The 23,198-nt window shown below is 47.6% G+C and overlaps 1 protein-coding gene across 1 annotated transcript in view; it reads left to right on the plus strand.

Moving 5' to 3' along the window:
- LOC109924428 (potassium voltage-gated channel subfamily H member 2-like) overlaps positions 1-23,198 on the plus strand; it is a 77,372-nt gene that overhangs the window by 45,078 nt on the left and 9,096 nt on the right. Inside the window, exons 4-6 of the mRNA XM_048595794.1 lie at positions 5,082-5,243; positions 7,064-7,441; positions 10,788-11,008. Coding sequence (XP_048451751.1) covers positions 5,082-5,243; positions 7,064-7,441; positions 10,788-11,008 — 761 coding nt within the window. The remainder of the gene's footprint in view (positions 1-5,081; positions 5,244-7,063; positions 7,442-10,787; positions 11,009-23,198) is intronic.

The following is a 23,198-nucleotide window of genomic DNA, read 5'->3' on the forward strand; positions in this document are numbered from 1 at the left end:
AGATATAGGGGAGACGTCAGAGGTAGGTTCTTTACTCAGAGAGTGGTAGGGGTGTGGAATGCATTGCCGGGAGAGGGTAGTGGAATCGGCCTCATTAGGGGCATTTAAGCGGCTATTAGATAGACGTATGGATGATAGTATAAGATAGGGGTGGAGGTTAGATAGACCTTAGGATTAGGGTAAAAATTTGGCACAACATTGTGGGCCGAAGAGCCCGTACTGTGCTGTACTGTTCTATGTTCTATGTTGTATGGACAAGACTTATCAGTAGAGTGGCTACAGGAGCTGGCCATATCCTTTACTGTCATTGGTCTTCAAAAACTGAGTGATTTCTGTATCAGGGACTGAGCTCCCACAGCCTCTGGGCTCTAGAATTCCAAACACTCACTCACCCCCAACCCCCAGTGAAGAAATCCCGCCCCCCCATCTCAGATTTAAACGTCCTGCCCCTTCTCCTGAGATCCTGCCCCTGGTTCTAGAGTCCCAGCCCAGGGACAAACATCCTCTCCCCATCCACCCTGTCACCCCACTGTGAGAATTTTATATGTCTACCTGAAGGAATGGGACTTTATCCCCAAGTCAGGATGGTGAGTGGCTCAGAGGGGAACTTGCAAGGGGTGGTGTTCCCATGTATCTACTGCCCTTGTCCTTCTAGATGGAAGTGGTTGTGGGTTTGGAAGGTGCTGTGTGAGGATCCTTGCTGCATTTCCGCAGTGCATCTTGTAGATAGTACACACTGCTGCTACTGAGCGTCGGTGGGGGAGGGAGTGGATGCTTGTGGATGTGGTGCCAATCTCCATAAAGCTGTCAGATACTGTGATGAGTGATAATGGCCCTCACATCATCTGTGAAGAATGCAGCTGCTTCAGAATCATTTTGGAGGCTCCACATCACAAATCATCTCCTTCCCACCCCTGGCCCCCCACTAGCTCCAGTCAACAACAAAAGGCTGAGGCAGCAGTGAAAATCACCAAAAGGAACCAAGGAAACAGAACAAATACACCACAGCCTTGTACAAGGCAAATGTCGAGTGCAGGCAGACATCACAGAGAGCCTGGGGAAATGTACAGGTCCGGTGGGAAATGATTAACTGAGGAAGCACTGAGGATGGTAAGGGCACAAAATGTACTCTGGGTGGGGGATTTCAATGTCCACCACCAAGAGTAGCTTGGCAGCAGTACTACAGATCGAGCTGGTCGGGTCCTAAAGGACATAGCTGCTAGACTGGGTCTGCGGCAGGTGGTGAAAGAACCAACAAGTGGGAAAAGCATACTTGACCTCATCCTTATCAATCTGCCAGCTGCAGTTACATCTGTCCATGACAGTATCAGGAAGAGTGACCATCGTACAGTCCTTGTGAAGAATACGTCCCGCCCTCACATTGAGAATAAACTCCATCATGTTGTGTGGCACTATCACTGTGCTAAATGGGACAGACTTCACACAGATCTAGCAACTCAAGACTGGGCACCCGTGAGGTGCTGTGGGCCATTAACAGCAGTAGAATTGTACTCCAGCACAATCTGTAACCTCATGGCCCAGCATATCCCCCACTCAACCATTACCATCAAACCAGGAGATCAACCCTGGGTCAATGGAGAGTGCAGGAGGGTATGCCAGGAGCAGCGCCAGGCATACCTGAAGATGAGGTGTCAACCTGGTGAAGCCACCAAACAGGACTATTTGCACGCCAAACAGCAAAAGCAGCAAGTGACAGACAAAACTAAGCAATCCCACAAGCAACGGATCAGATCTAAGCTCTGTAGTCCTACCACATCCAGTTGTGAATGGTGGTGGACAATTAAACAACTCACTGGAGGAGGAGGCTCCACAAATATCCCCATCCTCAATGATGGAAGAGCCCAGCACATCAGTGCAAAAGATAAGGCTGAAACTTTCGCAGCAATCTTCAGCCAGAAGTGCCGAGTGGATGATCCATCTCAGCCTCCTCCAGTGGTCCCCAGCATTACAGATACCAGTCTTCAGCCAATTCGATTCACTCCACGTGATATCAAGAAACGGTTGGAGACACTGGATACTGCAAAGGCTAAGGGCCCTGACAACATTCCGGCAATAGTACTGAAGACTTGTGTTCCAGAACTTGCCGCTCCCCTGGCCAAGCTGTTCCAGTACAGTTACAACACTGGTATCTACCCAACAATGTGGAAAATTGCCCAAGTATAACCTATACACAAAAAGCAGGACAAATCCAACCCAGACAATTGCCGCCCCATCAGTCTAGAACATAGAACATAGAACAGTACAGCACAGTACAGGCCCTTTGGCCCAGGATGTTGTGCCGACCTATTATCCTACTAAGATCAAACTACCCTGCATACCGTACATTTTACTATCCTCCATGTGCCTATCCAAGAGTCGCTTAAAAGTCTCTAAAGTATCTGACTCCACTACCACTGCCGGCAGCGCATTCCACACACCCCCCACTCTCTCTGTGAAGAGCATACCTCTGACATCTCCCCTATACCTTCCTCCAATCACCTTAAAATTATGCCCCCTCGTAATAGTCATTTTCACCCTGGGATAAAGTCTCTGGCTATCGACTCTATCTATGTCTGTCATCTTCTTGTACACCTCTATCAAGTCACCTCTCACCCTTCTTTGCTCCAATGAAAAAAGCCCTAACTCCCTCAACCTTTCCTCATAAGACCTGCCCTCCAGTCCACGCAGCATCCTGGTAAATTTCCTCTACACCCTCTCTAAAGCTTCCATATCTTTCCTATAATGAGGCGACCAGAACTGAACACAATATTCCAAGTTTGGTCTAACCAGAGTTTTATAGAGCTGCAGCATAACCTCACAGCTCTTAAACTCAATTCCCCTGCCACTGAAAGCCAACACACCATATGCCTTCTGTACAAGGTCTTATGAGGAAAAGGCTGAGGGACTTGAGGCTGTTTTCGTTAGAGAGAAGAAGGTTAAGAGGTGACTTAATAGAGACGTACAAGATGATCAGAGGATTAGATAGGGTGGACAGCGAGAGCCTTTTTCCTCGGATAGTGATGGCTAGCACGAGGGGACAGAGCTTTAAATTGAGGGGTGATAGATATAGGACAGATGTCAGAGGTAGGTTCTTTACTCAGAGAGTCGTAAGGGCGTGGAATGCCCTGCCTGCAAAAGTAGTAGACTCGCCAACTTTAAGGGCATTTAAATGGTGATTGGATAAACATATGGATGATAATGGAATAGTTTAGGTTAGATGGGCTTCAGATTGGTTTCACAGGTCGGCGCAACATCGAGGGCCGAAGGGCCTGTACTGTGCTGTAATGTTCAATGTTCTATGTTTTATGTTCTATCAACTTGGGTAGCAACTTTCAGGGATCTATGGACGTGGACCCCAAGATCCCTCTGTTCCTCCACACTGCCAAGAATCCTGCCATTAACCCTGTATTCTACATTCAAATTCAACCTTCCAAAATGAATCACTCTACTCAGTCTCAAATCAGTCTACTGTCAATCATCAGTAAAGTGATGGAAGGTGTCAGTAACAGCGCTATCAAGCAGCACCTGCTCAGCAATAACCTGCTCAGTGACGCCCAGTTTGGGTTCCGCCAGGGCCACTCAGCTCCTGACCTCATTACAGCCTTGGTTCAAACATGGACAAAAGAGCTGAATTCCAGAGGGTGAGGTGAGACTGATAGCCCTTGATATCAAGGCTGCGTTCAAACGAGTGTGGCATCAAGGAGCCCTAGCAAAACTGGAATCAATGGGTATCGGGGGACAAATCCTCTGGTGGTTGGAGTCATACCTGACACAAAGGAAGGTGGTCGTGGTTGTTGGGGGTCAATCATCTCAGCTGCAGGACATCTCTGTAGGAGTTCCTCAGGGTACTGTCCTAGGCCCAACCATCTTCAGCTGCTTCATCAATGACCTTGCCTCCATCATTAGGTCAGAAGTGGGGATGTTCGCTGATGATTGCACAATGTTCAGCACCATTCGTGACTCCTCAGATACTGAAGCAGTCCATGTTCACACGTAACAAGATCTGGACAATATCCAGGCTTGGGATGACAACTGGCAAGTGATACCATCTAAGTCATAGTTTGTAGATAATTGTGGCCCCAGCTTTGATCCCTGTGGTAAGCCTCAATTGACAGGTTGCTGTCCTAAATATGACCCATCATCCAAACATTATTCTGTATTAGTTAGCCAATTCTCTATCCAGGCTAATATACTGCCTCCAACACCATCAGATCTTATTAAGGAGCCTAATGGGTGGTTCCTAATCTCACTGATCCACTGGTTATTCAGGAAGGTCATGGTGACCCAGTTGTGGTCACAGATCCACTGACCTGTTAACACTCACCATAACCCTAGACTCCCTGTTCAAATCAGAAATCTGCCCAGACCAGCATTGAAGGAATGGATGACTGAGCCACCTCGTCACTGCCCATGCCCCCACCCCACCCTCCACTGTGCTGACCCCCCTCCCTCAGCACGAGCAGTGCCCCTGGTGTGGGAGCATAGTGGCATAGGGACTGAGGTAATGGCGAAAGGGGTTCGTGAATTGCACAGAAAGAGGGTCTAGTACAGAATGAGAGTCTCAGATTAGGGTGGGGTGGGCTTGTGGGTGGATTGAGGGGAGGGTGTGCGTTTCAGATACAGAGAGGGACAACATAAAAAGCTGATTGTGTTTGGTCTCCAGTGAGAGGCTGTTTGTTTTAAAAATGAATTCTTGACCAGATGCCATGTTGTGGATAGAGAATTAAGATTTTCTTAGAATTGAAGGTGGTGGGAGTTGGTCAGTGAGTGAGAGAATGTGAAATGTCTCAGAGACATACACTCTGTAATGGAGGTTTCTCACACTCTCCCAAAGATCATCCCCCAATCCAACAACACCCCAGCAACACCCCATTTTCCCCTCATCAACCAGAAACCCACTCAGCACACAGTGCAAGGAGGCTCCCTCTACTCTTTTAAACCGGAAGTCAAGATCCTTTGACACTGTCACCCATTGAGCCCCAGCACAGGGACAAATACAGGGTAAAGCTCCCTCTGCACTGTCCCCCATCACACAGACACAGGAGTTGTGTTGGTATTTTTACACTGTGATTGTTCTCTAGGCTCCTGTTTCCTGTGCCTGGTGGATGTTGTCCCGGTTCGCAGTGAGAATGGTTCTGTCATCATGTTCATCTTGAATTTCGAGGTGATGTTGGAGAAATCGTTGCTGGATTCCCTGGACCCAAACTGGAATGACAAGCTCCTGTCTCCCTGGTTTGCTGCAGGTATGAGCCTGGACATACTGAGCTCTGACCTTCCTCATCCTATGGCTCACCACAAACACAGGGGCCGACTAGGAAACCCCCAGCCTGATTGACTCCAACCCTTTACCACACCTTCCCCACTAATTGTCCCAATCTTTGACCCCTAACCACACACCCCCACTGACCACCCCAATCCTTGAACCCTGACCTGACTACACCACCCCTCCACCACTGACCACCTTAATCTCTGACCCCTGACCTGATCAACCCTCCCCACCGACCATCCTGACCCCCAACCTGGCCACTTTCCTCCCACTTCTCCCTGCCTGACCCCTGACTGTTCCCCTCCCCCTCCCCGACATCTCTCATCATCTTGATCACTATTCCCACTGATCCATGCCCCACAATGCCATATTGTGTTCCCCATTAGAATCCCACCTTCTTCCTGAACTCCCTCATTGACATACTGGTGTTCCTTGGATTCCCACCCTGAGCTGACAACACCAATTGGACCATGTTCCTGCCATGGTGAATTTCAGTAATGGAGGGGTATTTGCGCTTCTGAGCATCAGTCCTGTTTGTGATTCCCTCCTGTCACTCAGTCAGGGAAGCTCGACACTGTCCAGGACAAAGCAGCCGCTTGATTGGCACCACATCCAAAAGCATCCACTCCCTCCACCACCGACGCTCAGTAGCAGCAGTGTGTACTATCTACAAGATGTACTGCAGAAATTCGCCAAAGATCCTCACACAGCACTTTCCAAACCCACAAACACTTCTATCTACAAGGTCAAGGGCAGCAGATACATGGGAACACCACTCCCTGCAAGTTCCCCTCCAAGCCACTCACCATCCTGACTTGGAAATATATCGCTGTTCCTTCACTGTCACTGGGTCAAAATCCTGGAATTCCCTCCCTAACAGCATTGTAGGTCAACCAACAGCATAGGGACTGCAATGGTTCAAGAAGGCAGCTCACCACCACCTTCTCAAGGGGCAAGTAGGGATAGGCAAGAAATGCTGGACCCAGCCAGCGATGCCCATGTTACTGGAGTGTGTTGATGAGGCCAGATTGTGGATTGCATTATGGACCAGACTGAACCCCCTCAAAATATTTTAAGAAGGTAGCTTCGACCCTAACATTTTCTTATTTTAAAGGTAGGTGTGAAGTGCTCTGTTCCAGGTGTGATGTGACTGGTCAAACTACTCAACATTAAGCAAAACAATTTATTTAAACACTATAGCTAAAATACAAACAAAAGGAAGAGGAATTTATAATAACTTAACTATTGGAAAACTGAGCTGAACAATAGATACAGTACCCATGACTAATTAACTGTTCCAATATAGTGACATTCCATAAGCACACCCCTTGGCAAATTCAGACAGATTCTCACATGTGACTTCAGACCCACTGCAATGTGGTTGACTCCGAACTGCCCTCTGGGCAATTAGGGATGGGAATAAATGCTGCCTAGCCAGTGACGCCCTCATCCCATTAATGAATTAAAGAAGTTCTCCAATGCAGGAGGAAATAACATCAAGAGAAATTTCAGAGAGTGTAGCAACTGGGAGATGGTCACTGAAGCTTCCAATTCTTTTGAGACCCCAAGAGTTTCTTATGTTACTGAATAAACCAAAATGCAGAAATGTGGATCTGTGAGAGAGGGCCACGCCCATTCAGGCTGTTTTAAATAAAACCCAAGATGTTAAATTGTTTACACACGTTATCTTAAAGAGCCTGTTCAGTACCTCTGACCTCAATCTCTCTTAAATAAAAACGACAAAATGACCTTGGACAGCGTCGTGACAAGTGGAATGTGTTTGTTGTTGTCTTACAGGTCACAGACGGAGCTTTAAGGTCCGATTCCCGAACCTGGGCTCAGTGAGTGTGGGCAAGCTGACATTGGCCCAGGAGGGAGCAGGCCTTGGCTTGTTGAACCTGTCCAGAGCAAGTTGTGAGTCTGTGGTCATGGAGGGTCAGAGCCAGACCGAGGAGCTGCTGGCACTGGACCCTGAGGCTGAGGGAGGTACTGACCACTCCTCTGTCACACAGCGATTGAAGAAGCACCACTCCAGCTCCAACTCTACTCTCAGTCCCAGTGCCACTCCATCCCAGGAGAGCTCCTACAGCTTCCGTCGTGTCTCCTCACTCGATGACATGGAAACGACCAGGGAAGATGGTGATGGAAAGTTCCGGAGCCGGCACTCTAGCACAGGTGAGGATTGTGGGTGGCTTGGGACGGTCTCATTTGTACTGGTGTTCGGGATGGGCACCCCCAGCTGTGATTAGGGGCTGGGGTGGAGTGGGAGGCAGGTGGGGTGCTGCCTTCATCTTTAGGGAAATGTTAGACCCTCCAACCTTGGTGAGGTGACACTCCACCCCACCCCACTTTGTGCACAGTTCGGTCTGGGATTGACATGGAGACTGGTCTGGTACAGGCAAAAACCATTCAGCCCATCAAGCCAATGCTGCTGTTGGGGGAGTTGATTGTTAATCTTTGAGCTGGTTCCATAATTCCCTTGTATCTGACAAACACTCCAAAAATGCTCAGGATTTGTGGTTTTGAAATAATTTATTAAAGGTTTAGCCCAAACTGTGCCCCTGAATCTGAGAGACAGACTTCCAAGAATGGCCTGTTTTTGAGGTTCTGTGCCGTTGTACTTGTCTCCCCAACAATGAGGAGAAAACCCTGGATCCTTCTCTGCCCCCAAGACCCCAATTAAACAGATTCCCCCCATAATGGGTGGTCTGATTGTAATGAGATCAGCCAGTTGGTCCTCATAGAATGTGAGTTCCATGTTTAGGGCTGTTAACGTGGTCCAATCAGGGAGCCCTGGCTGACAGACAGAAACAGGAGTGTCAGGGGTTATGCTCACTCTGAGAGCTGGCTCTGAGGGAGCTGGATCAGTGTCAGGGATCCCCATGTGTTAAAAAAACAGTGACTTGGTGACAGGATACTGGTCTCTGTACAGTTATTTCAAATGGAAACTTTGAAAACTCAGCATCATCAAGTACAACATTGCAGCAGTTTGTAATCTCTCAGCTCTGGTGTCTGCAATGGATCACAGTTGTTGGCAATGTAGGTAAACAGGCCAGTGTATCTGGGTATTCAGGTTAACGTGGTATGAGTTAAGTTTGATCATTGGTTTGTTGTGATCACTGTGTTTCAGTGACCTGCCTACACCCATCCCAAAATCTCACTGACCTCTGTGTTCCTCTGCATTTAAACAAACCCAGGATCTCTCCTTTCTTCAGGTGGTATGCTAACTGCTGAAACACACTGTCTCAAGGGTCAGTGCTACGGCCACAGCTATTTCCAATTGATATCAATGATGGGATGAAAGGATGGGAGGGATTGTTGCTAAATTTGCTGATCGTACAAAGACCAGGGTGGGGGAAAAGGAAGGTTATGAAGAGAGTGCGAGGTTGCTACACAGCAACAGGGTAAGTATCTGGCAAACGGAGTAGAGTGTGGGGAAAATGTCAAATTGTCCATTCCGTCAGGAAGACGAAATAACCAGAATATTATATGGTGTCTTTACTGAGAGAAGCTTTTCATCTGTAATTAATCCAGTTTAATAATGATCCTGAAACCATTGTCAATTTAAAAAAAATACTCATCTGGTTCACTGATGTCCTTTCGGGAATAAAACTCACTATCCCTATCTGGTCTGACCTAGATGTGACTCCAGACCCACACCAAATGTGGTTGTCTCTTAAGTGACCTTGAAGTGGCCTGAGCAAACCACTCAGTTGTATCTGACCATTAAAATGCCACAAAAAGGAACGGAACAGATGGCTTGGTGGCTCAGTGGTTAGCACTACTGGCTCAGCGCCAGGGACCCAGGTTCGATTCCATCCTCTGGCGATTATCTGTGTGGTGTTTGCACATTCTGTCCATGTCTACATGGGTTTCCCCGGGTGCTCCAGTTTCCTCCCACAGTCCAAAGATGTGCAGGTTAGGTGGATTAGCCATGTTAAAATCCTCATAGCGTCTAGGGATGTGAAGGCTAGGTGGGTTAGCTATGGGAAATGCAGGGTTATGAGGATAGGATGGGGGGTTGGGTCTGGGTGGGATGCTGTTCGAAGAGTTGGTGCAGACTTGAGGGGCTGAATGGCCTTTGCAGGATTCTATGATTCCTTACCTTAAATCTATGCCCCCAGTCGTTGACCCCTACCTGTCTCTGCGCCTTATCATGTTATACAGTTCAATCATGTTCCCCTCAGCGTCTGCTGCTCCTCGGAAAACACCCCCAGTCTGTCCAATCTCACTTCATCACTGAAACTTTTCATCCCCAGGCAACATCCTGGTAAATCTCCTCTGTACCCTCTCCAGTGCTGTTACACCCCACCCTATAATGTGGAACTGCACACAATACTCTTACTGTGACCTAACCAGGTTCCAGTCTAGAACTGTTCTGGTTACAATCAGATCAGCCATGATCTCATTGGATGGCAGAGTAGATTTGAGGGGCTGAATGGCCTCCTCTTCCTAATCTGTGTGTGTTATTTGTGAGTGAGACATGTGTTTGTCAGGACCCAGTCAGCATCGCATGGGTGCACATTGGGGGATGTCTAGACCCACTTGCTTCCCCTCCTATTTTGCCTCACTCTGCCTTTGCCCCAACTTTGCCCCCCTTCCCAAACTGTACCCTTGTCTTTACCCTGCCTCTTGACCCCCCACCCTCCATTCTGGTTCTTCCCTTTGCCCCAGGGTGTGGTTTCACTGCCCCCTGCAGTGTTTAGATGGTGTGGGTCCTTGCCCGATGACCTTGAGCTGGCTTTGCCCGTCATTGTGGGAAGGTTGGATTTGAGAGTTTGTGATGGACTTTACCTTCACTTTATTTCAGCCAGGAGTGAAGTACTTAAACCATATGCTGTGTCTTTCCAGGGAAGAAATCTCCAAAGGAAATGAACTGTTTGGGAAACCCCACTGACACTGTTATGTGAGAGGCCAGTGTCTGCACCGTGACTGGTGTTCCTGACACACTGTCTCTCCCCAGTCAGACCAGCTGCTCTGCTCGCTGTGAATATCCTGCTGCCACCACCTCCCCGTGGCCCCCCCCCCACCACCCCACATCCACCCACCGTCCAACAATCTGGGTCCCCCTTCAAACTTGTTGGGCTTGTCATCAGGCAGAAATCCAAACAGGCTCCAACATTGTCTTCTGTTTTATCCTAAATTAAAGAGATACCCGTGACCCATAACAATCTCTGAAATGTCATGTTTGGAACATTTTAATGTGGTATCTAATTGAACACAATTTGAAAGTTGAAGTGAACTGTATCCACAGACATTCTTCAATTTACTGGGAAAATTCCTTCCTCAGAGATTCGCTGCTGGTTTATTTGATGTGGGCTGACTTTGGGAAGTCCATGTGTGTTTCCCCCAATCCATTCAAACTTGCTGAAATGTTCAGCCCCTCCTTACTGATCCCAGTAACATTCCCACGCAGGTATCGGGATCAGGGCCCTCCCAGCTCCCAGGTTCTCTCTCTCACACAGCATGTGAAACTGCTGTAATTTGATTGGTGATTTTTTTTGATGTGAATTGGTTCCAGGGGCAGTGAATCATGTGATGGTCACCCCAAACCTGGTCAATTCCACTTCGGACTCTGACCTGGCGAAATATCGAACCTTCAGCAAAATCCCCCAAATCACACTCAACTTTGTGGATTTTAAAGGTGAGAACTTCATCCTGTCATCACCAGGAGAGAAAGAGATTATTGCACCGACAAAAGTGAAGGAGAGATCCCACAACGTTACAGGGAAGGTGACCCAGGTGAGATGGTTTTGTCTGCTCGTTGGGACTGAGTGAAATTGATGAGATCTGTATTCACAAGCATCGAGCCAATCAGTCATAGGCTTGAAACACAAATTCTGTTTCTCTCTCTGCTGACGCTGCCAGGCTTGCTGAGTTTCTCCAGCATACTCCGTTCAAAAACCCAAGAGTTTCACACACAAAATCATAGAGTCATAGAATTTTACAGTACTGAAGGAGGCCATTCGACCCATCATATCTGTACCAGCTCCTGAAAGAGCTACCCTGCTAGTCCCATTCTCCAGCCCTATCTCTGGAGCTCTCTAACTTCATCCCTCTCAAATATATATATCCAGCTCCCTTCTGAAACCTCCTATGGAATCCACCTCCACCACTCTCCCAGGCAGCACATTCCAAATCCTGACAATTCTCTGAGTAAAGATATTTCTCCTTATCTCGTTCCTAGCTCTCTCGCTGACAATCTTGAAATTGTGATCCCTCGTTACTGACATACCAATGAGTAGAAACAGAATATCCTTCTTTACCCTGTCAAAATTGTTCATAATCTTTAACACCTTAATAAGGTCACCTTTTAGTCTTCTTTCAACAAGAATAAGGCCAAATTCTCTAGTCTTTCCTATATCTAAAATCCCTCATTCCTGGTATCATTCCAGTATATATCCTTCGTACTTTCTCCCAGGTCTTTAACATTCTTCCTTAAATAAGGTGCCCAGAACTGAACACAATAGTCCAAATGTGGTCTGACCAATGATTTGTAGCGGTGTAGTATCACTTCCTTACTTTTATACTCTGTGCCTCGATTTATAAACCCAAGGAACCTATAAGCCTTCGTAACAACTGTTTCCACTTGCCAGGCCACCTTCAGGGAGTTACGTATATTGAATCCTGAGGTCCCTCTACCCCTGTACTCCTCTCAAAGTTGTACTACTGAGCCTGCATTGTCTCTTCATGCTTCTTCCAGCAAAGTGCATTACTTCACATTTCTCTGCATTGAAATTCATCTGCCAAGTGTTTGCCTATTTCACCAACTTCTTGGTGACCCTTTGAAGTGATAATGTCGTAAACTATGGAAACAGACCCTTCAGTCCATCTCATCCATGCCAACCAGGTTTCCAAAACTGAACCAGTCCCATTTGCCAGCATTTGGCCCATATGCCTCGAAACCCTTCCTATTTATGTACTTATCCTGATGCCTTTTAAATGTTGTAATCATACCAGCCTCCACCACTTCCTCTGGCAGCTCATTCCATACAAACACCACCCTCTGCGTGAAAATGTTGCCCCTTCAGTCCGTTTTAAATCTTTTCCCTCTCATCTAAAACTTATGCCCTCTAGTTTTAAACACCCCAGCTCTGGGGGAAAGGACCTCGGCTACTCATTCTATCCATGCCTGTCATTATTTTTTAAACTTCTATAAGGTCACCCCTCAGCCAACAATGGTCCAGTGGAAGAAGTTGCAGCCTTTTGTTTTTCTCTATTCATTTGTAGGATGTGGGTGTCACTGGCTGGGCCCAGCATTTATTGCCCATCCCTAGCTGCCCATGAGAAGGTGGGGGTGAGTTGCCTTCTTGATCTGCTGCAGTCCACCTGCTGTGGGTTGACCCACAATGCTATTAGGGAGGAAATTCCAGGATTTTGACCCAGCGACAGTGAAGGAACGGCGATATAATTCCAAGTCAGGATGGTGAGTGGCTTGGAGGGCAACTTGCAGGTGGTGGTGTTCCCATGTATCTGCTGCCCTTGTCCTTCTAGATGGAAGTGGTGGTGGATTTGGAAAGTGCTGCCTGAGGATCTTTGGTGAATTTCTGCAGTGCATCTTGTAGATAGTACTGAGTGTCGGTGGTGGAGGGAGTGGATGTTTGTGGATGTGGTGCCAATCAAGCGGCTGCTTTGTCCTGGATGGTATTAAGTTTCTTGAGTGTTGTGGGGGCTGCACTCATCCAGGTAAGTGGGGAGTATTCCATCACACTCCTGACTTGTGCCTTGTAAATGGTGGACAGGCTTTGGGGAGTCAGGAGGTGAGTTACTTGCCACACTATTCCCAGTTTCTGACCTGCTCTTGTAGCCACTGTGTTTATGTGGTGAGTACAGTTGAGTTTCTGGTCAATGGTAACCCCCACGATGTTGATAGTGGGGGATTCAGTGATGGTAACACCATTGAATGTCAAGGGGTGATGGTTAGATTGTCTCTTATTGGTGATGGTCATAGCCTGGCATTTGTGTGGTGTGAATGTAACTTCCCACTTGTCAGCCCAAGCCTGGGTATTGTCCAGATCTTGTTGCATGTGAACATGGACTGCTTCAGTATCTGAGGAGTCACCAATGTTGCTGAACATTGTGCAATCGTCGGTGAACATCCCCACTTCTGACCTTATGAGGGAGGGAAGGTCATTGATGAAACAGCTGAAGATGGTTGGGCCTAGGACACTACCCTGAGGAATTCCTGCAGAGATGTCCTGGAGCTGAGATGACTGACCTCCCACAACCACAACCATCTCCCAATGTGTCAGGTATGGCACATTGGCCTATCCAGCCTCTCCATTATAAACTCAAACCTCCAGTCCCAGCAATATCCTTGTAAATTTTTTATACACCCTCTCAAGTTTAGCAACATCCTTCCTGTAGCAGGGAGACCAGAATTGTACATAGCATTCCAAGAGTGGCCGAACCAATGTCCTGTACAACTGCAACATAATGTCCAAATTCCTATACTCAGTGCACTTACTGATGAAGGCAAGCATGCCAAACACCTTCCTCACCATCTTGTCTACCTGTGACTCCACTTTCAAGGAGCTATGTACTTGCTCCCCTCAGTCCTTATGTTCAACAACACTCCCCAGGGCTGTCCTATTAACTGTCTAAGTCCTGCCCTGGTTTGCCTTATCAAAATGTGACATGTCAGCATCATCCTCACAATTCACTATTCTCCCTAGCTTAGTGTCATCTGCAAATTTAGAGAGTTTGTCCTCGACACCCATCTCCAAATTGTTTATATAAATCAGAAAAAGTGATGGTCCCAACGACACGTTTCTGAGAGAAGGGTAATCTGCCATTGTATTAACACTGCCTGAGCATGATCTGACAGTGGATTACCAGCAGCTCAAGCTGCTGTTTGGATGTGGCAGAGTGAGACTAACCGAGCGTTGATCAGATCAGGAATGAGGATCAGCAACGTTGCCTTGTCAGCTTCACAGACATCACTGTCCACTTGGGACATTTGATGGTTTAAGGTGAGTCAGAGAAGGATTGGGGTGGGTGGGGTGGGGAAACCTTTATTTCACCCAGCACTGAGGTAGGTTTTTGGAACTCAGTGTCTGCTTAGCGGTTGAGATGAAAACCTTAAATTCCTTCAGTATCACTGGGTCAAATCCTATAATTCCCTCCCTAAGGGCATTGGGGGTCTACCTACAGAACATGGACTGTAGCAGTTCAAGAATACAGCTCACCCCCACCTTCTCAAGGGACAATTAGGGATGGGCAATAAATGCTGCCCATCCAGTGATGCCAATGATGCCCATATTGTGACCACAAATTACAAAAAAGCCACTTGGCTTTGTTCCAGTTTCTCTGGTCATAGTGTTCTCTCTGTGTGTGATTGAAGACAGCAATTTGCTGAGAGCAGGGATTACAAGCTGCTGTGGTTAAACCCCACGAGGCTAGAGATTAAATGCATCTGTTCTTCAAGACAGAAGAGCAGTCTTCCCTCAGACGCCAGCTAGATTGTGTGATTAAAGCATTTCTGAAATTGCAGCACTTGGGTCAATGTGACATCTGACCTCAGGAGATTTAAATGTCACCCGCTGCTTTGAGTAATACAGACGTGAGGTACTCTCAGAGATGAAAGATTTCCACCCCTTCCTCGTGATTCACAGGCACGCCTGTTTCTCATCTCCGCCAAATATTTTATGAAACTCCTCTTCTTCATTCTGCCCACTGGGATGATGCAGGATTGAGGGGCTGATTGACCATCTCCTACTCCAGTTTGTCTCTGTTGTCATCCCATCAGCTCTCTCTGCTGGTCCCTCCCTTTGCATCCTGAGTCAAACTACACCCCTACCCCAGCCCCAACCTCACATCAGTGTCTGGTTTCTCTCCATCTCCCCCAACCCCTCTCTGAGTTCATATTGTTCATGAGCTTGTTCTGGCCCAGACCAGACCAGACCCCCTCAAAATACATTAAGACAGCAGATCGTAACTTTTTCTTATTTTTAAGGTAAATGTCAGCTGCTGTGTTCCAGATGCAATTTGATTGGTCAAACTACTCGATGTTAAGCCTAAAACATTTATCCAAACTTTAGTTAAAATACATCAAAAGAGGGAAGCAGTTAGAAAATCTTAACCCCATTGGAAAACTTAACAGAATAATAGATACAGTAACTATTACTAACTAACCGTTCCAATATAGTAACATCCTCTTAACACACCCTTGGCAAAAGGCAAATTCAGAAAACAGATTGTCTCACATGCAGTTCTCCAATCGAGGAGGAAAGAACATCAAAAGACAATTCTGAGAGAGAGAGAGAGAGAGAGAGAGAGAGGGAGGGGGAGAGAGAGAGGGAGAGGGGCAGTGTAGCAGCTGGAAGAGCTTCACTGCCTTACAACCCTCCCAGGCCCCAGCAACAACTGCTGAAAGCTAATTAAATACATCCTGGACCTGTGGGAGCCTGACCACATCCACTCAGGATGCTTCTACTGTTCCAGCTTTTAATAAAAGACACCCAAGGCTTCACAAGTTGTTTATCTTCTTATTGACTGCTCGGCGCCTGTTTCCCCAATCTCTCTCTAAAAGCAACCGGGGCAAAACACACCTCTTAAAGCCACAGTATTGTCACAATCCTCAGCCCCTGTTCTCTTCGTCCTACTGCAACCAGCCTGTTGGTCAGCCAGCTCCCCTTGCTGGCCTCCATGTGAACTGACATTGGAAACAACTTCTCTCCTTTATTCCTGTCCCCTCCACCCTCTCCTTTCAATCCGCTAACATCGCAGCTCCTCAACAACATTGACTCTTCACCCACTGGCCTGGAAAACTCACTTTCCATTTCCAGTCACCCTTTCCTTTCCAAACTCCTGGAGTCTGGTGGTGCATCCCAGATTGATTATTTCCTGTGGCTCCATGTTGAAACCCTCCATTCAGGATTCTGTCCCTGTCACAATTCTAAAGAAAAACCACAAATCCTATCTTGTGTGACTTTACACTTTCTGAGGAAGGATCACTGGACCTGAAACGTTAACTTTGTTTGTCTCTGCACAGATGCTGCCAGACCTACTGAGTTTCTCCAGTAATTTCTTTGGGTTTCTGTGTAAACTTTAGCCCCTCACCCCCTCTCGGGCTATTTGCATCCTCAGACAGAGTGACCACAGCATCCTCCTCCAACCCCTCTCCCCCATCACCCAAAACGGAGGGTGGGGGTGGGGGGTGGGTGGTGGTGGGGTGTTGTGTGAGGGGTCTGCTCTCAGCTGCTTCCATCTGTATCCACTAACAGCCAGAGGCTGTGAGCTCCTGCAACAGCTTCTCCCTCTGCCCCTACCTCCACCCCCCTGCCCCATTCCCCGGGGGAACCTACCACACCCCCATTGGGATCAGTTGGAAAGTCCAGGAAAGGCATTTGGTAAACTCAGTGGATAGATCAGTAACCTAAAACTAGTCAAACAGTCGTACAGCAGGGAAACAGACCCATCGATCCAACCAGTCCATGCCAAACATAATCCCAAACTAAACTAGTCCCACCTCCTGGTCCATACCCCTCCAAACCTTTCCTATTCATATATCCATCCAAATGTCTTTTAAACATTGTAACTGTACCCACATCCACCACTTCCTCAGAAAGTTCATTCCACCCATGAACCACCCTCTGTGTAAAACATTTGCCTCCCATGTCTTTTTAAAATCTCTCTCCTCTCACTTTAAAAATGTGTTTTCTAGTCTTGAAATCCCCCCACCCTAGGCAAAGCACAGCTACCATCAACTCTATCTATCTCTCTCATTATTTTATAAACTTCTATCAGGTCGCCTCTCAACTTCCTGCGCTCCAGTGTAAAAAGTCCCAGCCTTTCCAGCATTTCCTCATAACTCAAACCTTCCATACCTGGCAACATCCTGGTAAATCTCTTCTGAACCCTCCCCAACTTGATAATATCCTTCCTATGTCTAGGGGACCAGAAGTGGACACAGTATTCCAGAAGAGTCCTCACCAATGTCCTGTACAACCTCAACATAACATCCCAACACCAATACTCAAAGGATTGAGCAATGAAAGCAAGTGTGCCAAACACCTTTTTAACCATCTGTCTATATGTGACGGAAACTTTAAAGAATAATGTACCTGAACCCCTAGGTCCCTCTGTTCTACCACACTACCCAGGGCCCTACCATTAATTGTATAAGACCCACCCTTGTTTGTTGTACCAAAATGTGATGCATTGCATTTATCCAGATTGAACTCCATCTGCCATTTTTCAGCCCATTGACCCATTTGACCAAGATCCCTTTGTAATCTTAGAAAACCTTTCTCACTGTCTACTATGCCGCCAATTTTGGTGTCATCCACAAACTTATTAACCATGCCTTCTATATTCTCATCCAAATCATTTATATAAATGACAAACAAAACAGGACCCAGATCTGATCCTTGTGTAACACCACTGGTCGCAGGCTTCCAGTCTGAAAAGCAACTATCCACCATTACTCTCTGTCTCCTGCTGTTAAGCCAATTCTGTATCCATAGAACATAGAACATAGAACATAGAACATAGAACATAGAACATAGAACGTAGAACATTACAGCGCAGTACAGGCCCTTCGGCCCTCGATGATGCGCCGACCTGTGAAACCAATCTGAAGCCCATCTAACCTAAACTATTCCATTATCATCCATCATCCATATCATCCATATTGGCAAGCTCACCCTGACTCCCATGTGACCCAGCTTTACCAATTAGCCTACCATGTAGATTTTACTAAAATCCAAATAAACAACGTCTACTGCTCTGCCATCATCAACCTTTTTGGAAATATCCTCAAAAAACTCAGTCAAGTTTGTGAGACACGAGTTTCCTCGCACAAAACCGTGCCGACTATCTCTATTTGGATGTTCACCACAGAAAAATGACCCTTCAGCCCGTCGAGTCTGCACCAGTCACTAACAACCACCTCACTATTCTAGCCCCATTTTCCAGCACTTGGCCCATAGCTGTGTGTGCCTTGCAATCACAAGGGCACATTTAAATCCTTCTTCAGTGTGATTAGGGTTTCTGTCTCTCCCCCACCCTCACAGGCAGTGAGTTCCAGATTCCCACCACCCTCTGGGTGAACAAAGATTTCCTCCCATCCTGTGTAAACCTCCTGCCGTGTCACCTTCAATCTCTGTCCCTGGCCATTGATCCCACTGTCAAGGGAAAGCAGCCTTTGGGAAGAAGACAATAAATTTATTGCTGCTTGTCACTACTGTCCTTCAGCGAAGGAAATCTACTGTCTGTACCCTGTCTGGCTGACATGTGACTCCAGACCCACAGCGATGTGGGTGACTTTTAAGAGGGATGGAGTTTAAAAACAGGGAGGTTATGTTGCAACTGTATAGGTCCTGGTGAGGCCACATCTGGAGTACTGTGTGCACTTTTAGTCTCCTTACTTGGGAAAGGATGTACTGGGCCCTGGAGGGGGTGCAGAGGAGGTTCACTAAATTGATTCCAGGATTGGCTTATGAGATAGAGTAGACTGGGACTGTACTCATTGGCATTTAGAAGAATGAGGAGGAATCTTATAGAAACATATATAATTATGAAGGGAATAGATAAGATAGAAGCAGGAAGGATGCTTCCATTGCTGGGTGAAACTAGAACTGGGGGGCACAGCCTCAAAATAAGGGGGAGCACATTTAGGACTGAGCTGAGGATAGACTTCTTCACCCAAAGGGTTATGAATCTGTGGAATTCCCTGCCCAGTGAAGCAGGTAAGGCTACCTCGTTGAATATTTTTTAAGGCAAAGATCGTTAGATTTTTGAACAGTAAAGGAGTTAAGGGTTTTGGTGAGTGGGTGGGTAAGTGGAGCTGAGTCCATGAGAAGATCAGCCATGGTCCTATTGAATGGTGGAGCAGGCTCAATGGGCCGGATGGCCTCCTCCTGCTCCTGGTTCTTATGTTGTTATGTTAACCAGCCCCTGATGTGACCATTCAGGGGACAATAAAAGCTGGCCCAGCCACTCTCACCCACATTTTATGAACTGAGAGGAAAAAGACTGATGGATTGTAGACAGTCAGCACTCAGAGGGTTAATAGGATCTGGTCCTGATCTTCCCCCACCAGCTCTCAGTCTGTCAGCAACTGTTTGTGTTGTGCGTGATGTGCCTGGATTTACGCTTGTACAGGAAGCGTGTGTGTTTCTCACCGGTGCCTGGGCAGTATGCCTCCTGTCCGACAGTCCTGTCCTTGAGGGCGCACTGTCAGCTGCCTGGGACCTCTCTCAGGAGATCAGCCAGACCCAGGATCCCTCTGATCTGAGCCCAAACCAGCTGCACTAACAGCTTTGTTCAACTTTGCATCTCGGAGAGGACCAGGAGATCCACGAGACTGTGTGATCAGGCTGGATCAAATGGGAGTTCAACCATGGATCCAGTGGCAGGTCCAGGACCTTCAGTAAGGAGAGACTGGCTGCTTTGAGAGATTGTGTTGGACTGAGAGATTGCGCAGGAATCAAGTGAAAGCTTCAGGACATCAATCTTGGATCAAGTGGAAGCTGAAGTAGATCAGTTTGGATTGAGCCGGGATCAAGTGATCATCTTCATCTTTGCAGAGCAGTTTCTTGGTGATTGAGTGAGAAGCTGTGTCTGGGAGAGATTGTGCGATCACAGGGGAATCGAGGAGATGGGGTTCGAGGGGCAGGCAGTGCTGTCTCTCAGTGGGCAGGACATTCCTTATCCTTGCTCACACACGGCATTAGATGCTGGATCAGTTGTTAGTTTTAAATCTGAAGTAAATATAATTCTGTTAAACAAAGGTACGAAGGGATATAGGCCAAAGGCAGGTTTATGGAGGTAGGCCACAGATCAGCCGTGATCTCGTTGAATGATGGAACAGTCTCAAGGGGCTGAATGGCCTACTCCTGTTTCTATGACAGTATTTATGGAAGTATTTTGATTTGATTTGATTTGTTGTGGTCACCTGTACCTAAATACAGTGAAAAGTTTTGTTTTGTGAGCAGTACAAGCAGATAATAGCGAACAAGACCGTACAGATCAGAGGGTGCGAGGTATACAGGAAATGCACGAAGCAAGGTCAATATTATTTGAAGTTAGAGACATCCTTTCATCAGTCTCATAACGGCTGGGAAGAAGCTATTCCTGAACCTGCTGGTGCGTGGGTTCAGGTTTCTGTATCTTCTGCCTGATGGAAGAGGTTGTAGGAGAGCATTACTGGGGTGGGAGGGGTCTTTGATGATGTTGGCTGCCTTTCCATGGAAGTGGGAATCTTGAAAGGGAAATTGTGGCTGACAATCTACTGGAATATTTTTGAGATGTAACTTTTAAAATGGACAAGGGGAAGCCTGTGGATGTGGTTTTCTTGGATTTTGAAAAATTTTTCGATAAGGTCACTTGAAGGGGTTAGTGTGTAAGGTTAAAGTGCTCAGGATTAGGGGATAATGTGTTGACAGCAGAATGATTCAGGTGCAGCAGTATTGATGTACAGGGGAGACTCAGTCGGTTAGGACTGTGTTTACTGGAGTTTAGATGAGCCCCCATCTCACTGACCATCCCCGCTCCACTCCGAGCCCCCATCTCACTGACCATCCCTGCTCCGCTCCAAGCCCCCAGCCCACTGACCGTCCCCGCCCTGATCCCCCATCTCACTCACCGTCCCCGCCCCGAGCCTCCAGGGCCACTGACCGTCCCCGCTCCGAGCCTCCAGTCCCACTGACCGAGGCCGTCCCGAGCCTCCAGTCCCACAGACCATACCCGTCCCGAGCCTCCAGTCCCACTGACCGTCCCCGCTCTGAGCCTCCAGCCCACTGACCATCCCCGTCCCGAGCCTCCAGCTCACTGACCGTCCCCGCTCCACTCCGAGCCCCCAGCCCACTGACCATCCCCGCTCCGAGCCTCCAGCCCACTGACCGTCCCCGCTCTGAGCCTCCAGTCCCACTGACTGTCCCCGTCCCGAGCCTCCAGTCCCACTGACTGTCCCCGTCCCGAGCCTCCGGTCCCACTGACCATACCCGTCCCGAGCCTCCAGTCCCACTGACCGTCCCCACTCTGAGCCTCCAGCCCACTGACTGTCCCCGCTCCGAGCCTCCAGCTCACTGACCATCCCCGCTTCGCTCCGAGCCTCCAGCTCACTGACCATCCCCACTCCGCTCCGAGCCCCCAGCTCACTGACCGTCCCCGCTCCGAGCCCCCATCCCACTGACCGTCCCCGCTCTGCTCTGACCAGGCACTTTGAAGGCAGTAGCTAACTCCAGCTATTTTACATGGAATTCTAACTCTCTTTATCCACCTTTAATGTTATCATCTCCAAACCTAAAGCAAGTCATCATTTTATATTCATTTCATTAGCATCAAACCTCACCAGCTACTGAAGGAAGGTAACATTCTAACCAAACTGTCCCATAATCCTGTGAATTACAAGTACTATTGAATACTGCACAATCAGAGGGGTTTATAACTAACATATTCATCATCAGTCTGAAACATCAATATTTCATCATTATCATCAGCTTGATCTTCAGATTTCTCTTCCTCGAGGACCGTGCTTCTCTGTTTTGGACGGTTCACTGCTCAATGATGCTTCGGGCCACACCTGAGGCAGTTATTATCCCTGGGATTTAATCATATAATGGGGCCGCATGGCGGGTCAGTGTTAGCATTGCTGCCTCACAACGCCAAGAATCCAGGTTCAGTTCCAATCTCAGACAACTGCCTGTGTGGAGTTTGCACATTCTCCCTGTGTCTGCGTGGGTTTCCTCTGGGTGCTCCCGTTTCCTCCCACAGTCCAAAGATGTGCAGGTTAGGGTGGATTGGCCATGCCATATTGCCCGTAGTGTTCAGGGATGTGCTGGTTAGGTGGGTTAGCCATGGGAAATGCAGGGATACAGTAGAGGATGGGTTTAGGTGGGATACTGTTTGGAGGATCAGTGTGGACTCAATGGGCTGAATGGCCTGCTTCCATTCTATGAATATTACTTTTTAAAAATATGTTACTAGAATGTGGACATCACTGGCTGATCCAGCAGTTCTTGCCCCGTCCCTGATTGCCCCCCTTTAGAAGGTGAGAGTGAGCTGCCTTCTTGAACCGCTGCAGCCCATGTGCTGTAGGTAGACCCACAATCTCCTACAAACATAGGAAATAAGAACAAGTGTAGGCCATCGCAAAGGACTATATCCACGTCCTTCCTGAAAACATAATGTTTTGACTCCAGCTACTTTCTGTGGCAGAAAATTCCACAGGCTCACCATTCTGTGAGTAAAGATTTCTCCTTAACTCCATAAGACCATACAATATAGGACCAGAATTGGGTTGATTGGCCCATCGAGTCTGTTCCACTGTTTGATCTTGGCTGGTAGGTTCTTGATGGCTAAGGGGTTCAAGGTGTTATGGGGAGAAGGCAGGAGAATGGTGTTGAGAAACCTAGCTACCTCTGTCTTAAATATAACCAATGACCTGGCCCATAGCCCTCTGCAGCATTGAGTTCCACACAGTCACCACCCTCTAGCTAAAAAAAATTCCTCCTCATCTCAGTTCTAAAGGGTAGTCCCTTCGCTCTGAAGCTACGCCCTCAGGTCCCAGTCTCTCCTACTAGTGGAAACATCTTCTCCATGTCCACTCTATCCAGGTCTCTCAGTATTCTGTAAGTTTCAATCAGATCCACCCCCTCATCTTTCGAAACTCCATCAAATACAGACCCAGAGTCCTCCATCGCTCCTCATATGACAAGCCCTTCATCCCCAGGATCATTCTTGTAAACCTCGTCTGGACATCTTCCAATGCCAGCGCATCCTTCCTTGGATATGGGGCCCAAAACTGCTCCCAGTCTGACCAGAGCCTGACACAGCCTCAGCAGTACATCCCTGCCCTTGTATTCTATCTACTTGAAACAAATGCTTACATTACATTTGCTTTCCTAACTGCCAACTGAACCTGCTCAGTTCTAGATGGCCTGCCCCCAGATCATTAAACTGTTACTCCAGATTCTGAACAATCTCG

This window comes from Rhincodon typus, chromosome 4 (genome assembly GCF_021869965.1).
Source record: "Rhincodon typus isolate 14 chromosome 4, sRhiTyp1.1, whole genome shotgun sequence".
In the NCBI taxonomy this organism is placed as follows: Eukaryota; Metazoa; Chordata; class Chondrichthyes; order Orectolobiformes; family Rhincodontidae; genus Rhincodon; species Rhincodon typus.